Source organism: Meleagris gallopavo, chromosome 1 (genome assembly GCF_000146605.3).
Source record: "Meleagris gallopavo isolate NT-WF06-2002-E0010 breed Aviagen turkey brand Nicholas breeding stock chromosome 1, Turkey_5.1, whole genome shotgun sequence".
Taxonomy (NCBI): domain Eukaryota; kingdom Metazoa; phylum Chordata; class Aves; order Galliformes; family Phasianidae; genus Meleagris; species Meleagris gallopavo.
In genome coordinates this window covers 102,582,469-102,608,415 of record NC_015011.2, presented here as the reverse complement: position 1 = coordinate 102,608,415, position 25,947 = coordinate 102,582,469, and the positions used below count along the sequence as shown (strand labels likewise).

General features: G+C 43.2%; 1 protein-coding gene across 2 annotated transcripts; it reads left to right on the top strand.

Moving 5' to 3' along the window:
• Positions 1–77: 77 nt before the first annotated feature.
• Positions 78–23,697, top strand: EVA1C (eva-1 homolog C). Of its 2 annotated transcripts, XM_010722901.3 has the most exons (7): positions 980–1,431; positions 4,607–4,730; positions 7,486–7,638; positions 17,187–17,330; positions 20,903–20,983; positions 21,646–21,735; positions 23,151–23,697. In XM_010722901.3, the coding sequence occupies exons 1-7, from the start codon at positions 1,123–1,125 to the stop codon at positions 23,540–23,542; spliced, it is 1,293 nt and encodes a 430-aa protein (XP_010721203.1). In that variant the 5' UTR covers positions 980–1,122; the 3' UTR covers positions 23,543–23,697. The 2 variants fall into 2 exon arrangements, with proteins under 2 accessions (XP_019476090.1, XP_010721203.1); XM_019620545.2 differs by lacking the exon at positions 17,187–17,330 and having other exon boundaries at positions 78–1,431.
• Positions 23,698–25,947: the final 2,250 nt, after the last annotated feature.

Below are 25,947 nucleotides of genomic sequence, written 5' to 3'. Positions count from 1 at the left end.
AAGATGTTTATGTAATCATGGTCACAGTATTAAAATTCCCCCAAACCCTTTTCATAACAAATAAACGAGAAGCTCTTAGTACTTTCTCATTACTTAATAGATTGGGTTTGGGAATTTTGTTTGTTGTTTTGTTTTATTGGGTTGTTGTTGTTGTTTTGCTCTAAATGTGGAATGAACTTGGTGTTATGTGTTCCATATATTGAGAAGTTGGGTATTGGGTCTAATTTCCATGTGTTTATTGATGAGAAATGGGAAAGATAATGCTTCACATAGAGTCTGATGTTTTGTGTCCTTTTTCTCTCTTGTCCCTCACCTCTTCCTTCCTTTCACCCACAAATATTCTGCATAGACAGACTTCAGTCGAGTGCAGCAGTTCATTATGTATATTTGTATGTACATGCTTATCAAAACTTCGTAAGTGTAGGTGAGGAAATTCTCTGAATTGAGTAACCCCAGTAGTTTCACATCACAATGGCTGATTTGTAATGGTCAAAGGTAGCAGCCTGCATGTTTCCATGGAGGTTTTCTGCCCGAGAACAGAGAAGGGCTCCAGGACGTGAATTTTATAAATACTTGTGGTGATAAGAGAAATCTTGGCTTACAATGCCCACTCGATGAAATACAAATCAGAAGAACAGCTTTCATTAGCTGTTTCATTAGTTGCTCATGGGTTTACTTATTAGAAGATGCAAACAGATGGTACAGCTGCATGCAGACCCTACCTCTCCCTCTCCTGGTAAATACAAAATTCTGCGTATAGTGCTTTTGAGTTTCTGTCCAGCAGCTTCCATGTCCAGCACTTATAAACAACCTTTCCTCTCAGTTGTCCTAGCACCTGGCTTGGTGGCCCACAGGGTCACCTTCCTTGTCATTTGTGCATAACACAATTGCTAGGAAGCCTCAAAGTGCAGAGTGCTGGCTTAAGCCAAGATATAATAGACATGAGGAAGGAGGGCCTGAGCCCTCCTTGTTGTCTGTGAAATGGCATCTCCAGTTGCTGTGCCACTGCTGGGGAACTGATACAGCCCTGAGACAGTGCCACAGCAACCTGCTGTTCTCCAGATCTGGGTGTTACTGGCATGTAAAGGCTGACCCAAGCAGGGTTTTGTGGCAGCGGGCCATATGTTTAACCTTGACTACAGTGCCCTTTTCCAGAGACTGATTGTGGTTTTCATATTATCTAACAAGCTTGTCATTTCCTGTACTAGTTGTAACACAGCTGAATATTTTCTAGGTTACCTAACCAAACTTCTTCAAAATCATACTGCTTATGCCTGCGATGGGGAACGTTTGAGTCTGCACTGTCCTCGGCATTCAACAATAAGTATTCAGTCAGCACTTTACGGGCAAGACTACCAAATGTGTGGCACACAACAGCCTGAAGCCAGAATGACAGAACCCACAAACTGTGTGGCACCCACCTCCTTGCAGGTATCATGTCTTGTAAAGGTTCATCATGCACAGCATGCCTGTAGACTTCCATGCAGTGAGCTGTGCTGTAGGAAAACTGCAAGTGTTCACCACGTTGAATGAAATGTCACAGTATTTTTGTCAGTTTGTCACAAAAAGTATTGCACCTGAAAGGATTCATCTGGCCAGCAAGGTATTACTTGACAGTAGGACTGTGAAAGCTGTGTAGATTTCCTTCCGTTTTGATAAGCCTTACTTTTAAAACCACATTCTCAATGTTCCCTAAAGTAATCAGTTCCCTTCTAATCAAGTATCTGTGATGGCTCAGTAGACCAGCCGTTATCTATCACATGGACTTTCCTTATCCCCAGCAGAGGACGCAAATTTTTCCTTATCCCCAGCAGAGGCCACAAATTTTTAACACAGTTGGGTTATTGAGTTAGCTGAGATCTTGGTAGGAGTTTGGCTTCGTCCATGCTGTCGTCACTGAAAGGGCCTGTGGCAGCTAAACAGCAGATTCTAAGCATTCTATGGCTACCTACATTTCAAAAAATACATGGTTTGTATCAAGAATATCCTATATTTTGTTTCCCAAGCCCACTTAAATATAATTTAAAATGACTTACATTTCATATGTTATTGCTTTCTGCCATGGAGACTTCTAACAGGTCTTAGAAGGCCTGGCTTACACTGCTGTTAAAGTCTTGTTCCATCATAGTGGAAATAGCAGTGTTAAACCTAATTCAGTAAATCATTGGAAAAATGTGTAGTCAGTGGAATCTAAACATGTTCTGTCAGTAAAGCTGTTGTAAGTGCTTTACAGAAGCTTTGATGAAGCTTGCAGTGTTTGTGCTTATAGCTGACACGTCACTCTTTGACAACAGGGAACATCTGTTTCTACCACTAGTGAGCTGAAGAGTTTTACGGAGTTGTTTGGCAGTAACATCTTCTCTCCAGAAACATTATTAGGCCCATAGTTTATATGTGTGGCTTGCCCATGCTGTACTGCAACTGCTAAAGACATTCCAGCCTTGACCTGTGGGCCATGTGAAAGTACAGCTCTCCACTAAAAACAGTAAGCCAGATGCATCCTTGATGTCATTTTACTGATTACTGTGAGGCAACACCAATGATTATTTTGAGTTTGTGATGTTGAGCATCTTTGTGAGGTCTCCTTTTGCAGGTTGTTTTTTTTTTCCCCTGCATATAATAAACACAGCGTGGGACAACTGTTGTATAAACTGTCATCATTGTTTGGGCACTGTCACTGATCAAAGACATGAAATCACTCTGACAGGGCCACAAATGTGAGACATACAAATGCTCTGCATCTTAGGGAGTTATGGTTCTGTCAAGGAGAAGAGCAATATCCTGTAAACTGATTTCTTAGAGAAAAAGCACCAGTGATCTCATCCCTCCTCCCCTTCCCTTTGGAATTACATCTGCAGTCTGCATAAATAGGCATGATGCTACCCTGCAGCCCTGAGGATGTGTAACAGGCATTTTATATGGAGACCTCCTATTAAAAGGATTACTGCAAAATTTGATCTGTCCTGAGATGTTAATAACCCTAGGCTGTCTTGTTATGATTATTGCTTTCATAGTTGCATGTTTCTGTGCAACAGCTTGATAGAAAATGTGACTACTCTTTGCCGTAAGCAAGAAAAAATACAAACAGATGCACAGGAGATGATTCAGCTCGGGTGCAAGAAGATGACTCAGTAGGGGAGAGCCATCTTCATTTACTGAAGTCGTAACTCTATTTCACTGTCCTGCTCCAGAACAATCCTAATTAAGGAGGAGCTGTTTGTGTAACTTGCAACTCTTCAAAAGAATAGTTGAGTGATAAAATTAAATCTGCTGGGCTTTTCCTTCCCTTTTAAAATCTACAGTGTGCACTTAATGCTGGAAAAGTATTGGATGCACATTGTCTTCTTCTGCGCAGGAAAACAAAAAGACAAGAATGTTACAGGATCACTGCAATATGCTGCCAATGTGTATCATTTCTGTTTGGGAAGGATGGCTTCCAGGGATGGCAGGAGAGGCTCAGCCACTGCCAATTCTCTGAGCATGGAAACAAGAGTGCAGTTTGTGCTAATCTCAGTGGTGAATTTGTGATTTGGCATCTTGATGTGACTCAGAGCCCTTTTAATGAGAAACAGGACCAAAAAAATCCTATAGATTTTATGAAAGTACCTAAAACTATCTGAGAATTATATATTACAGTTACTCCTATTTAGAGCTAAGTGACATAAAGATAATGCCCTCCTTAGTGCGTTGTGCTTTTATATGTCAAGAATCAGGGGCACAGCAATCAGAGGATCATAGCATGGCTTGAGTTGGAAGGAACCTTAAATATTATCTAGTCCCAACCCCCTTACTATGGGAAATAGTATATAGAAAACCTCTGATCTGGGCTCTGGAGGTGAATAGGAATTTCTTAAGTACACTGCTGCATTTTAACTATTTTTTTAGATGCTTTGGGGTGTGACTTGGTTATGGCTGGTCTCAGAGTCATCTTCTACAGCATCTTCATGTTTTCTTTCACCATCACTGCTACAGGTCTGAAAGCACTGATAAGTGAGAATATTACTGAAAGTATTAGGAATGCATGATCCTTTAACTAGCCTAGAGGAGGTCCATGAGACTCTCTGTGTGTAACAGCGGTGACCTTCCTGTTGTCCTCTTTCAGTTGCCACTCAATGAAACAGCACAGTAAGGACCATGGTTTATTGCTATGCCAAAAGATCTAACGTAGATTTGACCTTAAAATGACATTAAAAAAAAAAAGAGGAAAAAAAAAGAGAAGAAAAAAACAAGTTAAGGGTAGACTTACTCACATGTGTTCTTGGCTCTGTGCATAGTCCCAAGTATCAGTAGGCTGTGGTGGCGTGCAGCAGGGTCTTGCTGACAGTCTGAGGTCAGAGAGAAGAGTAACTAGCAACAGTGAATTGATAGCATCCTCAACTGCCACTGATATTGCAGTTATGAATGTGTTACCATAAACTTGGCTGTGGCTCAGAGGCCATAGGAGATGTGGCCTAAATCCAGGGATACAAATGTATTACATGTTTATGGCCAGAAAGCTGTGAAGGAAGTTTATCTCTTGTATAGAACAAAGTACAACTAAATGTTGTAATTGCTGTATAGCTTCATACCTTGTTTTCAAGACTATCCCTTTTGCCTGTTGTTCTAGAAAGTACTGGATGAATGCCAAAACCTGAGATCCTGCCAACTTCTTGTCAATAGTCGGGTTTTTGGACCTGATCTATGTCCAGGGACCACTAAATTCCTCCTTGTCTCCTTTAAATGCAAACCTAGTAAGTAATCCACAAGAGAAAAATGTGCTTTTGTCTGTTTTATTTTTTTGTTTTGGTTAGAATGCCACTGCACAAAGCTTTACATAAATCCATGTTGAGTTTTGAGACTCTTAGATTAGTAACAAGTTGCTTTTTTTCTACCCTGCCTTGGCTCTCTGCTGTGCTTACAACTTCACTGTGCTTGCTGCCAATTTAGTGACCAGTGTAGTTTGTCAGAACCAGATGTCAGACGTCAGACTCTAAAGGAAAAATATTTTGGAAATTATTTTTAAAGCGATGACAATGATAATGTCTTATTAGAAATACAGAGCTGAACAGCAAAAGCAGATGTCTGGATCCAAATGATGAAGAAGATATCGTAAGAAGAAGTATGCAAAAATGCTTAAGAAGTAGGACTAAAGTTCTAAAAGAACTTTGATTATAGAATTATCTGTATCCTAAACAGGTAATTGACATTGGCATGGAAAAGGAGCAAATCCTGCCCCAAAGAGAACCATCTTTGCAAACATGAGAAAAGTGTCAAAAAAATTAATCATGATGAGTTTTAATTTATTGTTTTGTTTTCTTTCAATTGTTTTTCTTGTTGCTATTATGTATGAGAACAAGCCCTGGTTGCCCAGGGGCTCAGCTGTTTCTGTCAGCTAATTTCCAGTGTGGCTGAAATGGATCCCAAAGAAAATACTCAAGGAATTATTTATGGGTAGGTTCATTAGCTGACACAGGATACCATCCCACAGCTGAAGGAGAAAACATGAAAGAGATTTTCTTTAATCACAGCATCAGCATAGGCTTCATTGGTGGAATAGGAATAAATGTGGCACAGCAAGCTGTGTACAGAGTATGCAGCAGAGAACTGAAGAGCAGAGATGGAAAGGAATAGATAATTCTCACCTTTGGCAAAGCACTGACAAAAGAACTACCAGAGAGATTTACTGGGCCAATTATCTAAGACTGTCTAGAATTTATCATTTTTGTGATCTGTTACTAATATTTCTATTTTTTTCATATACTACGATTACTACATTACTAATAAATACAATAAGTAAAATTGAATATAGCAATTGTGACTGTTTTCATTAGAAATCTCCTTCTACTAATGAAAAGTGGATCCTCTTTTTAATTTTTAATTATTATTTTAATATTTTAGATATTTTTCCCAGTGAAAATAAGTTACTTTGAGCACATAATACTGATTGTCTGTGGTACAAATATTACAAAAGCTGATCAAAAGTGTATTTAGCTTTCAGAATAGAAGAGAGTCCAGTTCCAATGCAAACTACATTATTTCATTCAGCAGGAAATTTATATTTGTAGACGAGATACCAATATTGTTAGACTTGGCTGGAAAAGCATTCCTATTCAGGAAATCGCTCGGGTATAATTTTAAGCATATGTTGCAAACTCCTTGCCTTCAAGTGAGCGCTGAAGTGATTACCCAAATTCCTTAGTTTTTCATCTCGTCGGAAATGTTGCCCTCCCCTCTGAATCTCTGCAGAGATGTCTGTTGTATGCCAACCCTTGCTGTGTCTCATGATGCCTGTGGGTCTGTCCCGCATCCCCCTCCAGCACAGCCCAACTTCAGGCTGCCAGCCCTGGGATCAGAGCCGCCATTTTGTGGGTACGACCCCCATGGCAGTACAGTATGGCATCTGGGAGGAACTTTAAAGAGCAGCAAGCAAGAAAATTAACCCTTTAAGAAAAATAATAATCTATTCTAAATGGAACAGTGTTTCCTTTATTGAATAGATAGGAATTTTTCTCTCTGGATCCCCTAGCACTTACACCCACACTCTGCTCCCTCAGTAACAATAAGATTTCCCTTTGCTCCTGCTTGGCTCAGGAACCTCCTTTCCTGTTTTCACGTGATTGAAAGACAAAAAAATGGAGCAGAACGAACTCTTCTCCCTGGCCTCAACTGCACGAAGGGAAGGTTTAGCACTGTAGCCAGGCCAGGGAGGCCTGAGCAGCGGTAGGCCACAAGCAGATAACTGCTTAGGCTGCATCTGATCAGATGGCAGAACCCAGCCTAGGTTTGTGCCTGGGTGGGATCGGCCACACTGTCCCAGAGATCATCCCTCTCAGTGTGGGGAGCTCTGCCAGCCTGCCCATGCCCCCTGAGAGAGAGAGTGCACTGTTTTTCTCAGGCTCCTGATCCACACTGCTTTGTCAGCAAAACTTTCAAAGGAGTCTTGCCGGGTGGTCACACCCAGGGAAACCCACTGACTGGTGGAGCGATGCAAATAGAGCTGAGAGCCCTGCCTGGCTCAGGGCTCACAGCTCGTCCTCCATTCTTCGGCACTCGCTCGGTGCCGCGTGCTGTGCCGCTGGCGATGCCAGCCGCCTCCATGATTGATGAGGCCGCAGCATTTTGGAATGGGCACAGAATGCGACATTGTCCTGGGGAGGTACAAAAGGAAAGGATAAGTTTGTCCTCCCAAACAGTAGTGGAAAGCAGGCCAGAAAAGCAGGCAGGAATGGGGGCGGAGGTTCCAGTGGGAGAGGAGATTGGCAAAAGTTAGTATTTCAATTCATTTTTAAAAAGAGCTAGAGGCTTCAGACAGTCATAAGGGAACAATTTAGTTGGAGGAAATGCTCCACTTTGCTATTGGCTTTGTCTGTGGTTGTAATTGTTCCACATATCACTCAAAAAACAACTTGCAGAAAAGCTGTTTTCTGTCATGCTGCTATTTGCTATTAACAGTCTAGCTGAGAAACTTGCCTCATGCTACTGTATTGTTTTTTGCTTCTATTTCAGCTGAATACAAAACCAAATCAGCCTGTGAAAACCAGGAACTGAAACTCCACTGTCAAGAGTCCAAGTTCCTTATTATCTATTCTGCCACCTACGGCAGTTGGGCACATGAAGACAACATCTGCTCAGCCAAGGCAGAACAAGTCCCTCAGTTTGGTAAGTTAGTATGCTCTCAATAGACCTTCTCCATGTGGGTGCACAGGAGAGGGGGGCACGGGTGGGGAGAAAGGGTCAGGCATGAGAGCAGTGGCATTTGGAAGTAGTTGGTGGTTGAAGCATGAGAGATTATTTCTGAAACTCAAACAAACTACACAAGGGAGAAATGAGTAAGAAATGTAAGCAAAGTAATAGCCCTTGATGTAGTTAATAATTTTTACTATGATTACCGTCAAATGCTCTTTCTATTGGCTCTCGAACTTGTGACTGTATTCAGTATCAGCTGCTGGCTCTCTTTCTTCCTCCAATGTCTGACAAAGACCAGGCAACATGAGTGTCATGCCACCTTGTCTTTCTGATGCCTTTCACACTGATCTCTCCTTGCCTTAAGTGCAGACGGTCAGGATGAGGTCCACAGGTCAGGACGAACTGCTTTGGATGCAGTTTTATGACCCAACTCCGAGACTGTGATAGTGTGCGAGTGTGTTAGTAAATCAGATCCACCTGGGGCTTCTTTCTGGCAGGAGCCCAGAAAACAGGAAATGATGTGTGTGTGTAGCACCTAGCCGTCACCCATAGCAGGATGGCTGCATGCAGTCTTGACTTCTGGGACTGCTCACCAACCTTAATTGTGATGGGAGCTGTTGATACTGGCCAGAATAGTGCAGGGACCGCAGATATCATCAGATACACAGAGAACTGTGTTAGTGTTAGAAATGTTTCCCTGTCACTGCTGATTTACTACAGGTGCATTTCAAGGGATGTGAATATTAATGTTGCTATATTAATATATCTAGCCAGTATAGTAATGTTGCTATAGTATTAGCACCTTGGTGACAGACTATGAGCATTAGCAAACTCACACTGTTCCCCTTTGAACAGGTAGAAGAACCCAAAACATCATCAGTAGTTTACGGTCAGCATCAATTACCAATCATTGACTTCAAGGTCTCAACTGGTGCAAGACTGATAGTTCAGTTTTTATCATTAGGTACCTAATTATATATTTTATGTGTTTGTGAGGATGCTCGTATGAATAATGCATTCAATGCCAGACACCAAAAGCATGGATGTATGTTTTCATGCTGTGGAGAAGACCAGTGCAGGATCTGTGTGCTGCTTACCTCCCTTCACACCGCACAGGGAAGGACTTAGATGGCTGACACCAGTTCTGTGCAAAGCCTGAACTTTATTCACTTCTGAGAAACTGCTACAAGTGAAATCTATAATCTGAATTGCATCTCTGAACAAGAGAGATCAATAACTAGTCTTAAAAGCAATTTGTCTGCAAGCCAGTATTTCTATTTAGTTTTATAAGTATTAAAAATGTATTGGCTGAAAAATGTATTCTGTTCTGTTGCAAGAATCTACTTAAAATTGCCAGGTCCATATTTCACACTGGCTATTCTAACACAAACTTTAGCTATGTGTATTTGTTCTACAAAGGAAATATCTTAGCAGGTTTCTGAAGGACCCATATATTCTCTGTGATGATAGCCTTAGTGTATGACTCCAAGCAGAGCAGAAAGAGCTCATTTGATAGAGAAGGATCATCATACTTGCTTACTTCTTGTATTTCTTTTACCTCTGAAAATTGCTTACTTTCCGATAGTGTCCTATAGTACTTATATTCCATAGATCATAATACTACAAAGTCTTCTTTCTGGATAAAGTCTCCCAGTGTAAACAGACTAGGAACTTGCAAGAAAGCAAAATCTGTGCTGTGTCTGCCTGCATAAAAGCAGTTTTTGGCTGTTGCTCTTTTTGTGTTCTGCAAAGCAACCTAAAACTGGCAATAGGAGAGAACATAAAACTTGAGACAATCACAAGGTAGAGCTGCAGAAGGTAGACCCTGATACAAGTTTCCTATTATGTAATGAAGTAGTTGGCCTCTTCCTGCACAGTGCCAGTAACACCCTACAGTGAGTATGGTTTTCCAGAGCACTTATGTGCTTATGAGTATACATTCAGTTATCCCAAGGGACTTAGCACTTAGGAACAAAATCCAATTGACTCCAGTTCTATCCATCTGGAACTTAAATCTTACTTATGTGGTTATTCAAGCACATACAGATGTCAGTGCATACATAATTAGACTATTTAAGTGCCAGTATGCTTCTTTTCTGAGAAGGCAGTGGGAGTTTGAATGTCAGCATCATTTCAACAGTTTGAGGCAATTTAGAAAGTGTAGTGCAGCTGTCCTTTATTCCAGAATCAGAGCCCCTATATGTTTGCACCAAAAGCTAAATCTGCTCCAGCTCAAACTCATGTTTGTGCGTCTTGGCCTGAAGACAGTGGTCAAGCCCTACCATTTCTTTCACTGCATCACAGGAAAGCTTTGTGGCATTTTTTTAGTACTATGCAAATAAGAAGTTGTCTGTAGTTTCTGATGACATGTATAGGAAGTCTATGCTGAGCTCAGAGTTTTGCTTTTATTCATACTGGGTTTGATCCTACTAGAAGTACTGGATGTTGAATTAATTAGATACTTCTCTAGGTTTTGGCACCTCACGTTATGTGCATTGTGGCTGATAACTGTACATTGTGGCTGCATTACTGGCATGCAGCAGCACTGAGCTGAGACAGATGTATTTTGAATTATCAGTTTACTTTTCTGTGAGCAGTGTATCAAGTCAGCTGTCAGACTTACACAGCTGTGCTTGAAACACAGAAAAACGTAAAATTTCTTTAGCGTCAGGATTCTCCTCCATATGTAAACAGCATATAAATCTGTCTCTTTATCTGCAACATCTGCATGGCATCAGAGCATTTGTGGGACCCTGAGCCCCAAGTCAGTATCCGGCATGGCTGCCACGATCAAAAACTTTACAAGAAAGCTGAGATTTGTTTGGATGCAGTTCTGCTTAACAGAATCTGTTGTGCTCAACAGATTTCCAGCAAATAGGAGCCTGTAGCATTTGTTTCCTCTGTCGTTTTTTTCTGACATACTCTGTCTTTCACATTTGTACAAACATGTGCATGAAGAAAGACAAAATTTATTGGCCAAATGAAATGAGAGTTGTGCCAAAACAGGTTACAATAGAGAGTATGAGGAAGGTTCAGATCAACAAACACCTCTCAAATCATAAGTTAGTCTTGTTAATACTTGAAAGAAGGCTTGGTAGAAGGTAGCCTCTTGCCGCAGCTTGCAAGCCAGAACAGTAAAATGTGCTTACCAGAAATGTTACCTAGATGTGCACTGACTGGTCAGAAGTGTGCTTCCTCAAGCACTAATGGCAAGCAGAACTCAGAACTGCCTATCTGTATTAACGAAAGGTAGGGTCCTTCCCAGCACAGCCTTCATTTTAACCTCTTCCCATTTTGTGGAGCTTAAAGGAGTGCATTGTGTGACAAACTCAGGCACTCACATGCCATAGCTTACACCATGGCATAACGTACCCTGGGGCTAGATTTTGTCTAATCCCCTCTTCCCATTGAAATAATATTCAGGCAAGAAAAGGGGGTATTAACAGGAAACAGAGTCTTCCAGAATCCTGTAGATGCCTTCTAGCTAGCAAGGTATTAAGTTATATAAGGGTATTTTATGATGTCATGATTCCTTTTATTTGTTTTATATTTATTTATTTATATTGTGGACAATTTATCTCTTATTCAGCAACAGTGACTGAAAAGCTTTTGGCTCCTTCTCATATCAGGAGATGTACGCTTTTCCTGCTATGAGCCAGTTCCTTGTGTAAGTCTCTGCAGAGCAGCTGTAAATGAAGTAAAAGTACAAATAGATGCAGGCAGATCTGGAAATACTTACACACCAAAGTAACTAGGTTCATGCTAGCTATATATTTCTAGGTGCCGTAAATCACAAACCATGTAAATTGGCCGGAATTTGGGAAACATGGGCCACTGAAATACTGACACTTGAAGGAGCACTTAATAGATCAGCAGGAACTCTGAGTCCAGTGCTTTGCTGGAGGAAGGAGTGAGGACTTCTAGCTGAAAGCTGCTGAAAACAACATGAACTGAGTCCTTTCTAGGCTGCAAGTACCATCAGCTGTAGGCCTGGGTATACTCTACTATTCCTATGCCTCACCTGCATAGCTTATATTACTAGCTAATTAGAAGCTGATTTCTGACACAAACCCTGTGGACATTCAAGTCATTCAAGTGGCAGGCTCCAGAGTAGAAGAAATACGAGACTGCAGAACAGTTATTTTGGTAACACAGCATAGGATCTCTTATAGAGGCTCATGGTGAAGGAGCAAATATATCCCAGCTGTGCTCCAGGGGACAAGGCAGCAGGATGCTGTGAGCAGAATAGATGCAGAGGCATGGTTCTGTAGCAGTGCCACGGCTCAGGGACATGAGGAGGGTTAACATCTCCCTCTGCAGCTTCTGCTACTGCTGTCTTGTCATGTGTGGGAGAGAGCACTTCATCCATTACTGTTTTCTTCACTGGCAGTTACAGGGTTTCCTTGTACCTAGATTCTTCTAGCTTAGATTTTTGAACAGTTGGAAAAGTATACTTGACGCTCAAGTTTAAAATAAGGTAATAAAGCAAATCGTGCAAAACAAAGCTGTAGGCTTTTGAGCAGAAGGAGCTCAGTTCCTGCTTCCATCCAAGTAGTATAGACCTCCACTTGTATCCTCTACTTGGCGTCTGTGCTGGCCCTCGCTCCATGCCTGTGTGTGTGCAAGGAGAGGAAAACTGCACCAAGTGCTTAGAGGCTGAATTCTGAACTCCAAGCCACTTGTAAATAACACCAAATAATGGGCTAATCTCCTGTAGGCTAAAGGAGCCTCCAACAGGCACATGAGCTGCTGAGATGCTGCTATGTGGCATGGGAGAGAGATGGTGCAGCTTTGCAGAATGCCATGGTATAGTATTCACTCGTAAGGAATGGCCTGTTCTGACAATAAGTATTTTTAGCATAGCACACTGGCAGAACTTGGACCTGGAATATAAAGATACCAGCACCATTTCTCATAAATGTTTTTGCTAGAATCAGCAGCACAAATGGCCCTTTTCTGATGCACAGGCAGGACCCTGTGTGCCATGCTTTTGCATAAATTACCATATTATTATGGAAACTTTCATTAGGAGTATGCAGCCCTAGCTTGGTCCGGAACTCCACAGTTTCCCCTTGTCACTTCTTGTTCTCAGAGCTGATATCTGGGCTCTACAAAGCACAAGCCACGCTGATTTGATAGTGTGAAATCTTTGCTTTCAATTGATTTTAAAAGCATGCTCCTTATTCTTTTGTGGGTAGACACGGCCCAGAAAACATAAAGCACTGTAAGCCAGCCAGCAGTTTGGGATGAAAGCAGTGAGCAGCTGGACTGCAGCACCAAAGTGAAAAATTGAGAGAAGGGGTTCCTCTTATGGGAGCCCTGGTCCTTCATCAGCATTTTACTTTTGATGTAATATGGATCTGCGTTTGAGACACATTTTCTCACTCACAACATCTTGTGTCCTGTGCATAGCAATGTGAGAGGAAACAGCAGCCAGTCAGAAAACAGCAGAGGGTGTGAGCAGAGGCTGTTGGCAGTGCTTGGCACAAAACTCTCTGGCCAGCTCCGGCTCTTCCATCACCTGCAGCTCTTATGTGGCAAGAGGCAAAGAAAGGAAGGGAAAGCTCCTACGGTCTGAATTGAGAGAAGCTTTGAAGAATCGGAAAACAAATTGCTACTCATTAAAGCCTGCGTGATTTATGGCATGTCATTTGCATGCCAAAACTTTCCTAAACAAAGCTAATTAAGGAGCTGAAAGAGCCTTGCCTCCAGAAACAAGGCTTTCTGCTCTAACTGTTGAATAGCTGCAGTCAGGTTTGATAGTTTACCACTGTGTTAAGAGCCTCTGCTTCATGCCCGTATTTCCATGCCACCCATAGAAGCGTGCGCTTCAAGGGACTCACCAGCACACACCATGTGTAACAGGCAGAAAGACAGTGACAGAAACTGTAACTGACAGAAAGGAATGAAAAATGAGTGTTTTCCCAGCCATCCAGAGCTACCCTTTCTGCCACTGCTGGGGTGTCACCAACCTTCTGGCGTTCTGAGAAAGTGCTTTTCAAGAGGCAGTTTATTTTAAACATCTGGTACCAATTTAGCAAACCCCATAAAATGTAAGCTTAGTTCAAACAGTACTTAGATGTTCAGGAAGAAGACACAAGAAATGTTTATATTCTCCTAATTTGTGATTTCTTTGGGACTGCTGAGTGGGACTACTCACTCATTTACTCAAATTTAAGCATGGACTGAACCTTGTCCTCTTTCAGATGCTTCAGTGAGATGTATGACCTGAAGGAACAGGTTGCCCAAGGAGGCTGTGGATGCCCAATCCCTGGAAGCATTCTAGGCCAGGCTGGATGTGGCTCTGGGCAGCCTGGTCTGGTGGTTCGTGACCCTGCACATAGCAGGGGGGTTGAAACTGGATGATCATTGTGGTCCTTTTCAACCCAGGCCATTCTATGATTCTATGATTCTATGAAGGAGAAGTTATCCCCAGCATCAGCTCTGTGTTGCTGCAGCTGGTTTGTTATTAGACCCCCAAGCAAGTTTCGTTGAAAATAGCTTGGGCGTCTCTTCAGCACACACTGACTCCTCTGACTTCACTGCAGATACACTTCTGTAATGTCTGTTTGTAGGAGATAGTGCAGATGAAGCTGCAGCTGATGAAAAAGTGGCCTTTGGTACTGAGTACACAGAATTCCTCTGAGCTGAACTCATGGTTCAGCCTTTTACTGGAGCTGCCAGGACAGCTTGGGGAGGTAGCAAGGACACATACAGAACTGAGAGAAGGAAACTGAACAGTTTTTGACTGTACTAAGTGCCAAAACCTTCCTATACCACAGAGAGCTGTTAAGTAGTGCTTGGTTTGTTTTGTTTTGTTTCGTTTTTGTTATGGGTCTCTTCTGTTAACGTTTGTGCTGTCCTGCAGAAGCAAGCCAGCCTTAGTTTGTTCACACACCTGTGACACCAGCCAAGCCTTGCAGAGCTCTCCAAAAGCAGGCCTGCCAGGAGCTTACAGGCACATGACGGTAGAGGAGCCAAAGCCAACATGGATGTAGGTGATAAGGAGTTATTAACTCTCAGAGAACAAGAGCAAACATCTACCAGAGGCAAAATGAAACATGCACTCACTGTATCACTGAATTTGTAGAAAACCATCAGCGCAACAGCTGGCTCTACCTTAAGACACTGCATGCACCACAAAGGGCAGGAGAGTTTGTAGAACATATAATTAATTTCGCCAGATTGCTGTTATTTTCCCAATCTATTCATCAGTTGGATGTGATGATCCTGAAGCTCACTTCCAACCTAGATGATTCTATGATTTATGAATCATCTGATAGTTCCTCCTGATATTCTCCAGTTGTTTTCATGCTTGCCAAAAGATGCTGCTTAGCTGCCTAAAATGTCCACCTGAACACATTCTTAGCTGATGGCCAGAAAGACTAAAATAACTGAGTTATTTAAGCAGAGCTATTCAGTATCTCAAGACAGATTTCCTTGCCCGCTGAACAGCCTTCCAAGTATTAGGTTGTTAGGTCCCGAGAAACAGAAAGTTGCTCTCCCCTAAAATCTATCTTCAGCGCTGATCCCTGGGCCTTTTGCCAGACAGATCAGCCCAGTATCTCCTGATGTTCTTTTTACATACATGGCAGTGCTGGTATCAAGGGATTCACTGTAAATCACAGATCTACCCCAAGTACATATGTTGGAGGTCAATCTTCTTTGCCGAGAACCTCAGTCTCAGCTCTCTTCATTCTTTTCAAATAAAACTGATTTGAGAAAGCGATGGAGTGTCTTTGTGAACGTGATTTCTCCTTTCTCTGTAGAGGCACAAATGAGCTTAAGCAGCTGGAAGGTGAAGATGCCATGTTTGTCTCAAGGTTTTTACAGAAGGAAAGATAGTTCTAATGAACAGAGAATATGTTGTCAAATCTATAGAATGTTGCTGCCCAGGGAGAACTAGAATGAGAAATATTTGTCATCCAGAGAAATGTACCAAAAGTGTGAGGAAACACTGACTAGAAGCAGACATCTTGTGAGCAAAATGTTCCTTACTCTAGACTTTCAAGTTCTGCATACTTTCTGCTTCAAAACTAGAACCAGAAGGTATTTTTGCTCTTTAAATTGGGGTTTAGCTGATGTGGATACTGAGAATTCAATCACATTTAGAGATGTTCTTTTTTTAAAGCAGAATTTTAGAAGTTTATCTGATACACAAACTTTCCCATTCAAATTCAGCTTTGGTGTAAAATCTGCTGACTGTGTCTCATTCATTTATAAATCGTGGTGGAAGGTAGAAGACTTGAGTGAAAAAATCCCCGTCCCAGCAAATGCAGGCAGGTGCAGCTGTGAGCATTAGTACAGTGCACTGTAGGTGCCTTTGACATTGCCTTAGGCATTCAAATTTGGCAGCCTGTTGGGAGCAGTGCAGCATTTTGTATGGCAGAGAGAAGTCAAACGATTTTCTGGTTAAACATTGAGCCTATTTTGACCTCTTGGCCATAGCAGAATGGATCCTAGCAGTACCAAGCAGAGTAAATCATAAGCTACTCTTGATTTCACCATAGACCTAGCTGTTGCGGTGGACAGAAATTGATCTCACTAACTTGAACTGAAACTGGGTATCCAGTCAAACCATGATGATAATCCTGGGAGAGGAGAGGGAGACCTGCAAACAGCACTGCATCGCCCTTCATTGGCACACTTAAGGTGGAGCAGGTGAAGCAGGTGGTGAGCTGTGTGAAGATGCTTAGTTCTTCCAGGTTATCCTGAAAAGAATAGAGAGGATGTTTGCAAGGCTCCTCATTTGAAGTTTGATTGAATCTTACTGCAACCTTAGTATACGACTGGAAGTCATCATGAGGGAGCCAATTTGCTGCAAATCCTCAATTTCATAGAATTAGCAAGGTTGGAAAAGATCTCCAAGATCAACCAGTCCAACCGTCCACCTACCACCAATATTTCTCACTAAGCCACGGCCCTCAATACCACATCTAATGTTTCTTGAACACCTGCAGGGACAGTAACTCTATCACCTCCCTGGGCACTCCTGTGGAGTGTCTCTTAGCATCCAACCTGAATCTCCCCTCGTGCAACTTGAGGCCTTCCCCCCAAGGGAAGTCCTCAAGTCCTATCACTACTTACATGGGAGAAGAGGATGACCCCCACCTCGACGTAACCTCTCTTCAGCTAATTGTAGAGGGATAAGGTCTTCCCTGAGCTTCCTCTTCTCCAGACTAAACAATCCCAGTTCCCTCAGCCGCTCCCCATAAGACTGGTGCTCTAGACCTCTCACACAGAAGAGTTTCACTGCTTTTCTCTGGAAACATTTCAGGGTATCAGTGTCCTTCTTGTAGTGAGGGACCCAGAACTGAACACAGTACGCAAGGTGAGGACTCACTCATCACGTGCTGACTTCCTTGCATTCACAAATGTTAATACCTAATTCTGACATCCCGCTTAGGCAAGCACAGGTGTGTGAAGTTGATAGTAGATTAGTATCTTTAGCTGTGCATGTAGCAGTTATTATGCCTGATAACAGCAGAGTTGTATATTTATTGGATGTGTTTTCCTTTCAGACTGCTTGTCTCACACAGCACTAGAAGTTTTATCAAAGAGGTGTTATGGGAAGCAGCGATGCAAAATTATTGTCAGTAGCCAAGATTTTGGAAGTCCGTGCCTACCTGGAGTGGCAAAACACCTGAATGTCAGCTATGCATGTGGTAAGAGCAAATGCATGGTATTTTTAAAGCCCTCATTCCCTGTAAAAATGTCTTACTGAAATAAGGGCTTGAGGTTATGCATCACTCACAGAACTGAGGCAACACAAACAAGGAGGAAGAGTTTCTCATTTTCTTTACCATGATTAATATATTTGCATCGTGGGAAGGCAGAGTTCCCTGCAGTTCTTTTTCTCAAAAGCCAGAGCCACGAGACAGCAAAGTATAGTACAAATACAGATGAGAGAAAAATGATTGCGGGACTTCAGCGCAATGCCTTATATAGGTGTTGAATCCTCTTAGGAATGTCTTTCTCTGGCTGAGGACTGGAACAGATTTCCTCAGCCTCTGCTTTTGGGGATGAACTGTGACCCTCAGAGGTGGCTGTCTGACATGCCGGTGGATGCATCCAATCAGTTTTACCAAGTTACTGCTCTGCTTGCTGTGCGTAGCCTGGGAAGCTGTTGGCTTCAAGGAGCACTGGCTATCTGACTGCTTTTGGGAACAGCCATGCAGGACTGACTGCCAGCTCATTGCCCACCTGAGGATCAGAGGAAAGGGAGCCCCAGCTGTTCCCTTGCTGGCATGAGAGAATTTCTCTTCCAGTCTTGCCATGTGTACGTTGTCAAGCAAGAGGCACTGCAGCAACTCTCCTCTTCACATTGTTGAAGAGAGCTGGAGCCTGTCTTTGCACTAACAAACACACAACATTATTGTGTGTTTGCCTTCATGCTGTAGTAACTTTATGAATGTGTTAATGGAATTCTCTTTAATTAGAGTAAGGATAATTACAACAGATTGTTCTTTCTTACACATCCGTATACTGGAAAACAAGCGTATGTTTGTTTGCCGTGAGGTTCTGCATTCTGATTTGTGGTGAATTGTTTTTGCACTAACGCATGGATAATAAATAGTGCCTGTGTGCTTTGCTGGCACACGTCGAAGACTTTTTCTTCTGCCAGATCCTACTGAGCTGTGCGGTCTGAAACATTAGCCAATGGTTTGCAGGTCTAATTATTTTCAGATCATCTAGGGAACATGGGAAGAGGCTGGGCGTGGTCCAGAATGGCATTTTACATTCTTTTCCCTCACTAGAAGATCCCTGCTAGCCTGACGCTTCCCAAGCTGAGGTAAATGGGCATTTTTCTGAAGTGACAGGGACAAAGCTGAGCAGACCCTATTTTCTTGGGGCTGTGACACACCTGAAAGCATGATCAGGAATGTGAAAAATCATACTCCCTACTTCAGAGGTCAGCAGCTAGTTAGTGTCTGCGTGCATTTGTATTTTGTGGTTAACAACTTAGCGGGAGCCAGGAGATGCTGTTTTTTCACAGTCCCAGTCCCACAACCTCCTCAGCATCACCTGAAGTCTGCAGAGACTATAATCTACCAGCTCCTGCTGAGGCAAGGAGCAAGCCCCAAGAAACACAGCTTCTGCCTGCATGTCCTGGATGTCTCTGGCAGTTTACAGTTGCTTGCTGGCTCCTGCTCTGCCTGGCAAAGCAGAGCTGCACAGGACCTAATGTAGATTAAAAAATCCTTCTGCTGGTATCAGCTAGTTTGTCCAGTGACCTGGGCACACCTTATCTTGGTTAAAGTCCTTATGAATATAGTGTGTCTGAAAAGAAGCCCCAACAAAAATTAATAATGCAAGCAGCCAAGAACAGTACAAGCAGCTGAGAGCTTTTGTTGCCTGTGACATTCTAAATCAAGCATCCCCCTGCAATAGATATTTGCATGAGCAAAGGATGCTGACTTGACAGGAGGTGGGACAATGGGACAAGACAAGGCCACACAGTCTGACAAAGCTGGTCCAGGTGTGTGTCCAGCATCAGGACTTTCCTGCCCATCAGAATGTGGCACTCCCAAAGCAGCACTGCAGATCCCTTGTGTACTGCCTTCCTGCTACTTCCGTAGCACACTCTCCCACCTCTCAAGCACACTGCTCCTAACAGCCAGGTCTGTGAATTCAGCACGTGGTCTGAAAGGAAATCAGCCTTGTCCATCAACAAAAATATTCTGTCTCTGCAGAACAGTTAAGAATTACAGTGGCATACAAGCCAAAATAGAAATTAGTTCATTTGTCCCTATCTCTGTTGGCTTTCTACTGCAAACAGGAGCAAAGAATTCTAAAAAAATCCTTCGTCTGGAGAGGCAACTGTTATAACTTTAAGCCCACACATACAGAAGAGTTCTGCTCAGAAGAGCTATTTTTAGTTGTTTTGAATGTAAAAACTATGCTAAGCCCCAAACTTCTGTCTCCTCTGTTCCATTTGACTTTCTTTAACACTTCCTATTGGCAAATGTTTGTGTATAGGATATAGGTGGGCTTCATACTTGGAATTTCTGCCTTTTTTTCCCTTTCACATCAGTCTGAAAATCAGTCAATCTGCCTTCATACAATACAGAGAACAAGTGCCAAGATCTGAATCCATGAAGGGCCCATTCATCTTGTGCACAATCTGAGAGCTCTCCATATCTACACGATGTGCTTTCTTTTAGCTCTTTTATTTGTTTTAACAAGAGTGGGAAAACATCCCAAGAGAAAAAAAATAAGTGAGAAGTACCCAGCAGCACCCTGCTACCTCATCCTGAGCACCTTCCCTCTCTGGGACCGCTCACTTCAGGGGCTCTGCAGAGAATGTCAGACAAATCTTCAAATGTTCTTGGGCCATTCTGACAGTGAGTTGAATCTGAGTCAGCAATGTGCCAGGGCAGCCGAAAGGGCCAACCATACCCAGAGGTGCACCAGGCCCAGCACTGCCAACAGGTGAGAGAGTGGGAACAGGCTGCCCAGGGCAGTGGGCACGGCCCCAAGTGCTGGAGTTCAAGGAGCATTTGGACCACTTTTTTAGACATAGGGTTTGGACTTTGGGTGGTGCTGTGTGGAGCCTGGATTGGACTCAGTGTTCCTACTTGGTTCCTCCTGCTCAGGATGTTCTGTGATTCTGGCTTTTCCCTCTTTTCTCTTTTTCCTCTACAGCCCTTCTTTAGTAGAAGGGCTGCTCCACTCCTGTAGGTGTGTGGGGAGATCAATCCCCACCTGGGGCTGCCTCCCCCCGCAAACCCTGAGGAGCCAAGCTGTGCTCAACTCTTGGCAGGTGAGTGACCCCAGAAATCCAAGTTTCAGGGTGTTCACCTGCCATGAGGTTAAAATGCAACCATGTGAATGTCAGCCAGTAGCTGATGGCATGGCACATAAGAAACACAGCTGTGGCCAGGGATTCCAGCAGGCACCATTTCTCCAACTGCTGCCATCCTTACAGGGCATAGCTTGAGGTACCACCATCAGAAACCCCATACTCCATTCATTTAGAACGCAAACACTCCTTGGCTATGAGGGTACTGGAGCACTGGCACAGGCTGCCCACAGGCTGGGGAGTCTCCTTCTTGGAGATGTCCAAAAGCCACCTGGACGTGGCCCTGGGTGTCCCTGCTGGAACAGAGGTTGGGCCAGGTGGACCCAGGGGCCCCGGCAGCCTCAGCCACTCTGTGATCCTGTAATGGGGAATGGTAATTAACAGGGGATCTGGTTTGCAAAACTGACGTGCATCATTTGCCTTTCTTCTTTCCAGTTCCAAAATTCATCCTCACAGCTGTCAACCACCTGGTAACTCACAACAATTCTTCCGTGAAGCAGAATGATGGTGAACGTGGTAATTAAAAAAATAATAATAATAAAAGGTTTACCTTTGATTGCAGTAGGACACTGTGGTACAGCAGAGGTGGATGTAAGGGAGGGGGCAGTGGGAGTGCTTCTGGGACGGCTTCTCTCTGCCTTGCAGACACAGCTGTCACAGCAATCAGGAGGGAAGAGCTCATAGGAGGCCCCGCAGTTAGCTGTATGTGCCTTATGCTGCTTCTGAGGAGCTTGCTCCTCCTAAATGCAAATAAAATGAATGATGTGGCCAGTGCATATTTGCTGTCATGACTGATGAGAGCACTGCAGTGATTGGACTGGGAAGTCCGTTCGGCAGCTGTGAAGTTAATGAAGTAAATTATTTCTGAAAGCTTAATGGGAGGAGACAAGGTGGTTCGCGTGGTAATAATTTATTTTTTAAAATAAGATTGCTGTTTTACATGTATTTGATATTTTCAATATCTTATTAAATATATTTTACTTCAAGATTTATTTTAATATTTGTTGTATTTACCAACCATTATTTGGTTTAACAATCTGCAAGGTTCCTATAGCACAGTGCTGGTCTGCCTGTGTTTTGGACAGACTTGTTAGTTCAAAAGGGATAAGGGGAATATTGATGTGATGGTTTTATCATCTACAATGTGACTGAATTTGTTCTACCTCCTCTCACTGCAGGTATCGATATCAATCCAAAGGAATCGAGATCTCCAAAGAAAGATGGCACCATTGTTAGCAACTCCTTGGCTACATTTGCATACATTAGAGGTAGGAAAATGAGGCAGCTTGGTTCATTAGGTGGTGGCATTTTGGAAGGAAGGGGAAAGGGAAGATGACTTCAGAAGCTCACAGCTGGTAATCCCACATTTATAGTAATAGTATTATTACAATATAATTACAGTCCTGTGGATGGGACTATCACAGTGTAACTGACATTTATAGAATATTTTCCATCCTGAAGGATCCAAACTCTTTTAGGGACTGCAGCCAAGATTTTTTTCAATTAATATTTTCAATGGGGGCTGTTGGTTGTTTGGTATTTTTAAAAATCTGGTTCTGATCTGGGAGCAGTGTTGGAGACATCCATTTTTGGAAATGTTGGTTTACATAAGTATAAGGATCACTGAAAAGCACTAAAGAACCAACCAAACAAAGAAAGCAGCCATTTCCAGTATGGGCCATGACAGGTCTTGTGACTTAGCAACGCTAAGGCAGATTTCATTGAGGCCAATAAATTCACGGTCACGAGATCTCTGACACCATGGGAGAAGTCTAATGGATTTCAGAAGTAAGCATTAAAAAGCAACTCCAAAATTAAGATTTCTACTCCTCTAGAAAATGGCAGAACCATGCAGCTGTGGAGTCCCTGCCTCTTTTGTTGCTGTGCTGAGATGCTATCTCAGAACATGTTGGAAACCAAAATGTTCCCTACCTAGCCTGGGCTGGAAATGCTACCATAGCTCCTCAGAGCATGGAGCTGCTCATCCCATAGAATCAAAGAATCATTAAGATTGGAAAAGATCTCTAAGATCACCTAGTCCAACCCATCCCCCACGCCCACTGCCCGCATCGCTCAGTGCCACATCCACACAGTTCTTGAACACCTCCAGGGACAGTGACCCCACCACCTCCCTGTGCAGCCTGTTCACCACTCTTTCTGAGAAGAATATCCAACTTGAACTTCTTCTGGCACAATTTAAGGCCATTCCCTCTCATCCTATCGCTGTTACCTGGGAGAAGAGGCCAACCCCCACCTCGTTGCAACCTCCTCTCAGGTGGTTGTAGAGACTGATGACATCTCCCCTGTGCCTCCTCTTCTCCAGACTGAACAACCCTCATGTCCCCTCTTTGCGAAGGTAAGACCTGTTTAGGCAGGATGGCTGGAAAAAAAGTGGTGTATTTCTGGTAGGTGATTAAGAATGCTAACAGAATGGTGAGATAATGTTATTTGAGTATCCTTTTAAGAGATTGTGGGTTTTGCACAGCAAGCTGAAGAAGCAGAGATGGTAGAGGGATCAATTTCCCAGTGCGGGATGTTTCTGGGGCAGGATGCAGCAATTCTCCCCCAACCCACTGCCACTATGGCCGTAGAGTGCAGAGCACTGGAAATGGCAGCTGGCTGCTCTGTAGCTAGACTTTGGCAGAGCTGGAGAAAAGTTTATGCATTGGATTTCTAATTTCAGATCACCCGGAAAGAGCTGCTCTGCTGTTTGTGTCCAGTGTTTGTGTGGGATTAATCCTCACACTGTGTGCTTTGGTGATCCGCGTGTCCTGCTTTAAAGACTTCCAGAAACTGCAGGGAAAGAAGGAGCACTTGGTGCCAGAAAGTGATGGAGTGGAGGAGAGCAGTGAGAGCGAGGAGGAGGAAGATGAAGACTCCTCTGGGTCAGAGCTGCCGGACGAGCTGGCAGAACTTTATAGACCTTCTTACTCAGGTTATAACTCAGCGGAAGCAGCGGACCTGGCTGAGCGGATAGAGCGGAGGGAGCAGATCATGCAAGAAATTTGGATGAACAGTGGTTTGGATATGACACCGCCCAGAAATATGAACACATTTTATATCAATGAGGAATAGTGGCTTATTTCGGATGATGCTCTTGCCTTTTTTTTTTTTTTTTTTTTAAAAAAAAGAAGAAATGTACCTTCTGTGAAGGAACATTTGTAACAGTACAGATAATTATTTGTAAAGTAAGAAGAAATACATACAATAAAAGAGAGTTTCAAGCCCTTCACTGTCCATAAATCATTCTGTGGAAAAACACATGCATAAGCTTTCATAGCTTGCTTTTCAGTGTCATTTGGGATCAATTGCCATATGCGGTTTATGAAATATTAGGAAAAGGAGGAAAATAGCTGAGAAGTGCATTGTAGAGAACAGCCTTCTGCATTAGGGCATGGCACTTGTAACCAGTTGGTGTGTTGCAGCTCATAAATCACATAAGTATGTGCTGTTGATGAGAAATGTGTTATTAACAGAAAGAGCAGAACAGAATTAAATACAGGTGCTTGAAACTGAAGTCTCATTAGAACATACAGGGAGTGTGGAAAAATAGCGTCTCCTCAATATCTGTTTGGCTGCCCTGGCATCCCAACATCCTTTGAGGGAAATGTTTGATCATAGAATCATAGAATGGCCTGGGTTGAAAAGGACCACAATGATCATCCAGTTTCAACCCCCTGCTATGTGCAGGGTCACCAACCAGCAGACCAGGCTGCCCAGAGCCACATCCAGCCTGGCCTTGAATGCCTCCAGGGATGGGGCATCCACAGCCTCCTTGGGCAACCTGTTCCAGTGCGTCACCAACTCCTTAGTGAAAAACTTCCTCCTAATATCTAACTTAAACCTCCCCTGTCTCAGTTTAAAACCATTCCCCTTTGTCCTATCACTATCCACCCTCGTAAACAGCCATTCTCTCTCCTGTTTATACGCTCCCTTCAAGTATTGGAAGGTCACAGTCAGATTTCCCCGGAGCTTTCTCTTCTCCAAGCTAAACAAGCACAGTGACTTCAACTGATACTTTGATGAACTCAAATTTGTATCAGCATATTAAGGACATTCCTTCTTAAGGGAAATTCTGTGTTAATTTTTGGTGATTTTAAAGCATATTTTAGGGCCAACATTTGACTTAAAGTTATATTCTGAGGACTTCTTTGAAAGTTCACTTGTTCAGACCAGTTGGGTTTGGTGTGGTGCTGTCAGACAGAAAATGAAATCAGAAATGTATCTGAGCTGAAAATGCAACCTTTCTGTCTTTAAATAAAATGTCTCCAATATTTTAGCTGCAGCCCACTGGGAATTCAGCAAACAAAAGGAGGAAAAATGTCACTTCCTATTGGTAAGAATTCATGAGCTCATTGTGCTTTCCCACTTTGACACTGTGCTTTAGGGCAGCATATCGTATGGAACGCACGGAAAGAAAAAAGTGACACAGCTCGTCATTTCCTGCCTATGCTCAGACAAACCTAAGCATGGGAAAGCTTCATCAAAAGGAAGGGACCCACTCCGTGACTAAGGTGCAATCGTGTGCTCAACTGGAAAAATCTCCGTGCCGATTGGCGGAAGGAAGAGGGGACTGAGCGGAAGGAAGAGGGACTGAGGAGCATTGTGAACACTGAGCATGGGCTGCTATTTCATTCTGTCTGTGAACTTTCTAAGTTGAAGTGGGGAGGAGAACTTTCCAGGTCAAACTGGGGAAAGCTATCAATCAGTGCTTCGTCTTGTGCCCAAACGTTCACTGCTCCCAGTGGTGTGGAAGTCAGAGTGAAAGCGAGCAAGAAAACTCAGAAACAGACTAAATTATTTTGGTCTCTCTGAAATAACAGCTTCTGCAGAAAAAGCATCCAGCGTGGAGAACAAAAAATAACGGGCAACATCTCTGGCCACCCAACTTGACCGTACGTTTTATTTCATGGACAAGTACATACAGTGTATGCCCATTAAAGGCAAGCAGTGATGCAGTGACCCACACTGGTTTCAGTGTCAGGTAAGAAGCAGTGGGGTTTTGCTAGCTATTAGTGGAGTGTATAACCTGAGAAAAACAAGCAGCAGAAATACCACAGCCAGTATCTGCCTTCCTTCCAGGCTGAGGGCAAGAATACAATTTAAGAGGGTTCTGCAAGTCAGCAGCAACACGGTGAGGAGGGCATTTCAGAGCATCAAAAGGTAATGTTCCAGCAGTAAAATTCTTGCAGTGCCCAGAAAAGCAGCCCAGGACTACTACAAGGGAGACTTTGCAGGCCGTGTGGCTGGCTCTGCATGAAAGCAGCTATTAGGCTCAGGCTACTCACATGGCTGTGGGAATGACGTGCATCTGAAAGCAATACGAGCCAGCATCAGCCCTGAGACTGCAAGAGCAGTGAGGTTGTTTTAGTTCTCCACTACTGTTTTCAAAACAACCCAGAACTTACCAGCAGCAACCCCTGCACTGGGGCAAGTGATAAACCAATCCTCCTGAAACTCGCTCTTCCCGAAACTCTCCC

What these genes read in the sequence shown, in the direction of transcription:
- EVA1C (XM_010722901.3), top strand. Translation starts at nt 1,123, where the DNA reads ATGTTTAACCTTGACTACAGTGCCCTTTTCCAGAGACTGATTGTGGTT. An exon ending in TGGCACCCACCTCCTTGCAG is followed by an intron (nt 1,432 to 4,606) that starts GTATCATGTCTT and finishes CTGTTGTTCTAG; the next exon opens with AAAGTACTGGATGAATGCCA. An exon ending in AGAACAAGTCCCTCAGTTTG is followed by an intron (nt 7,639 to 17,186) that starts GTAAGTTAGTAT and finishes TTTTCCTTTCAG; the next exon opens with ACTGCTTGTCTCACACAGCA.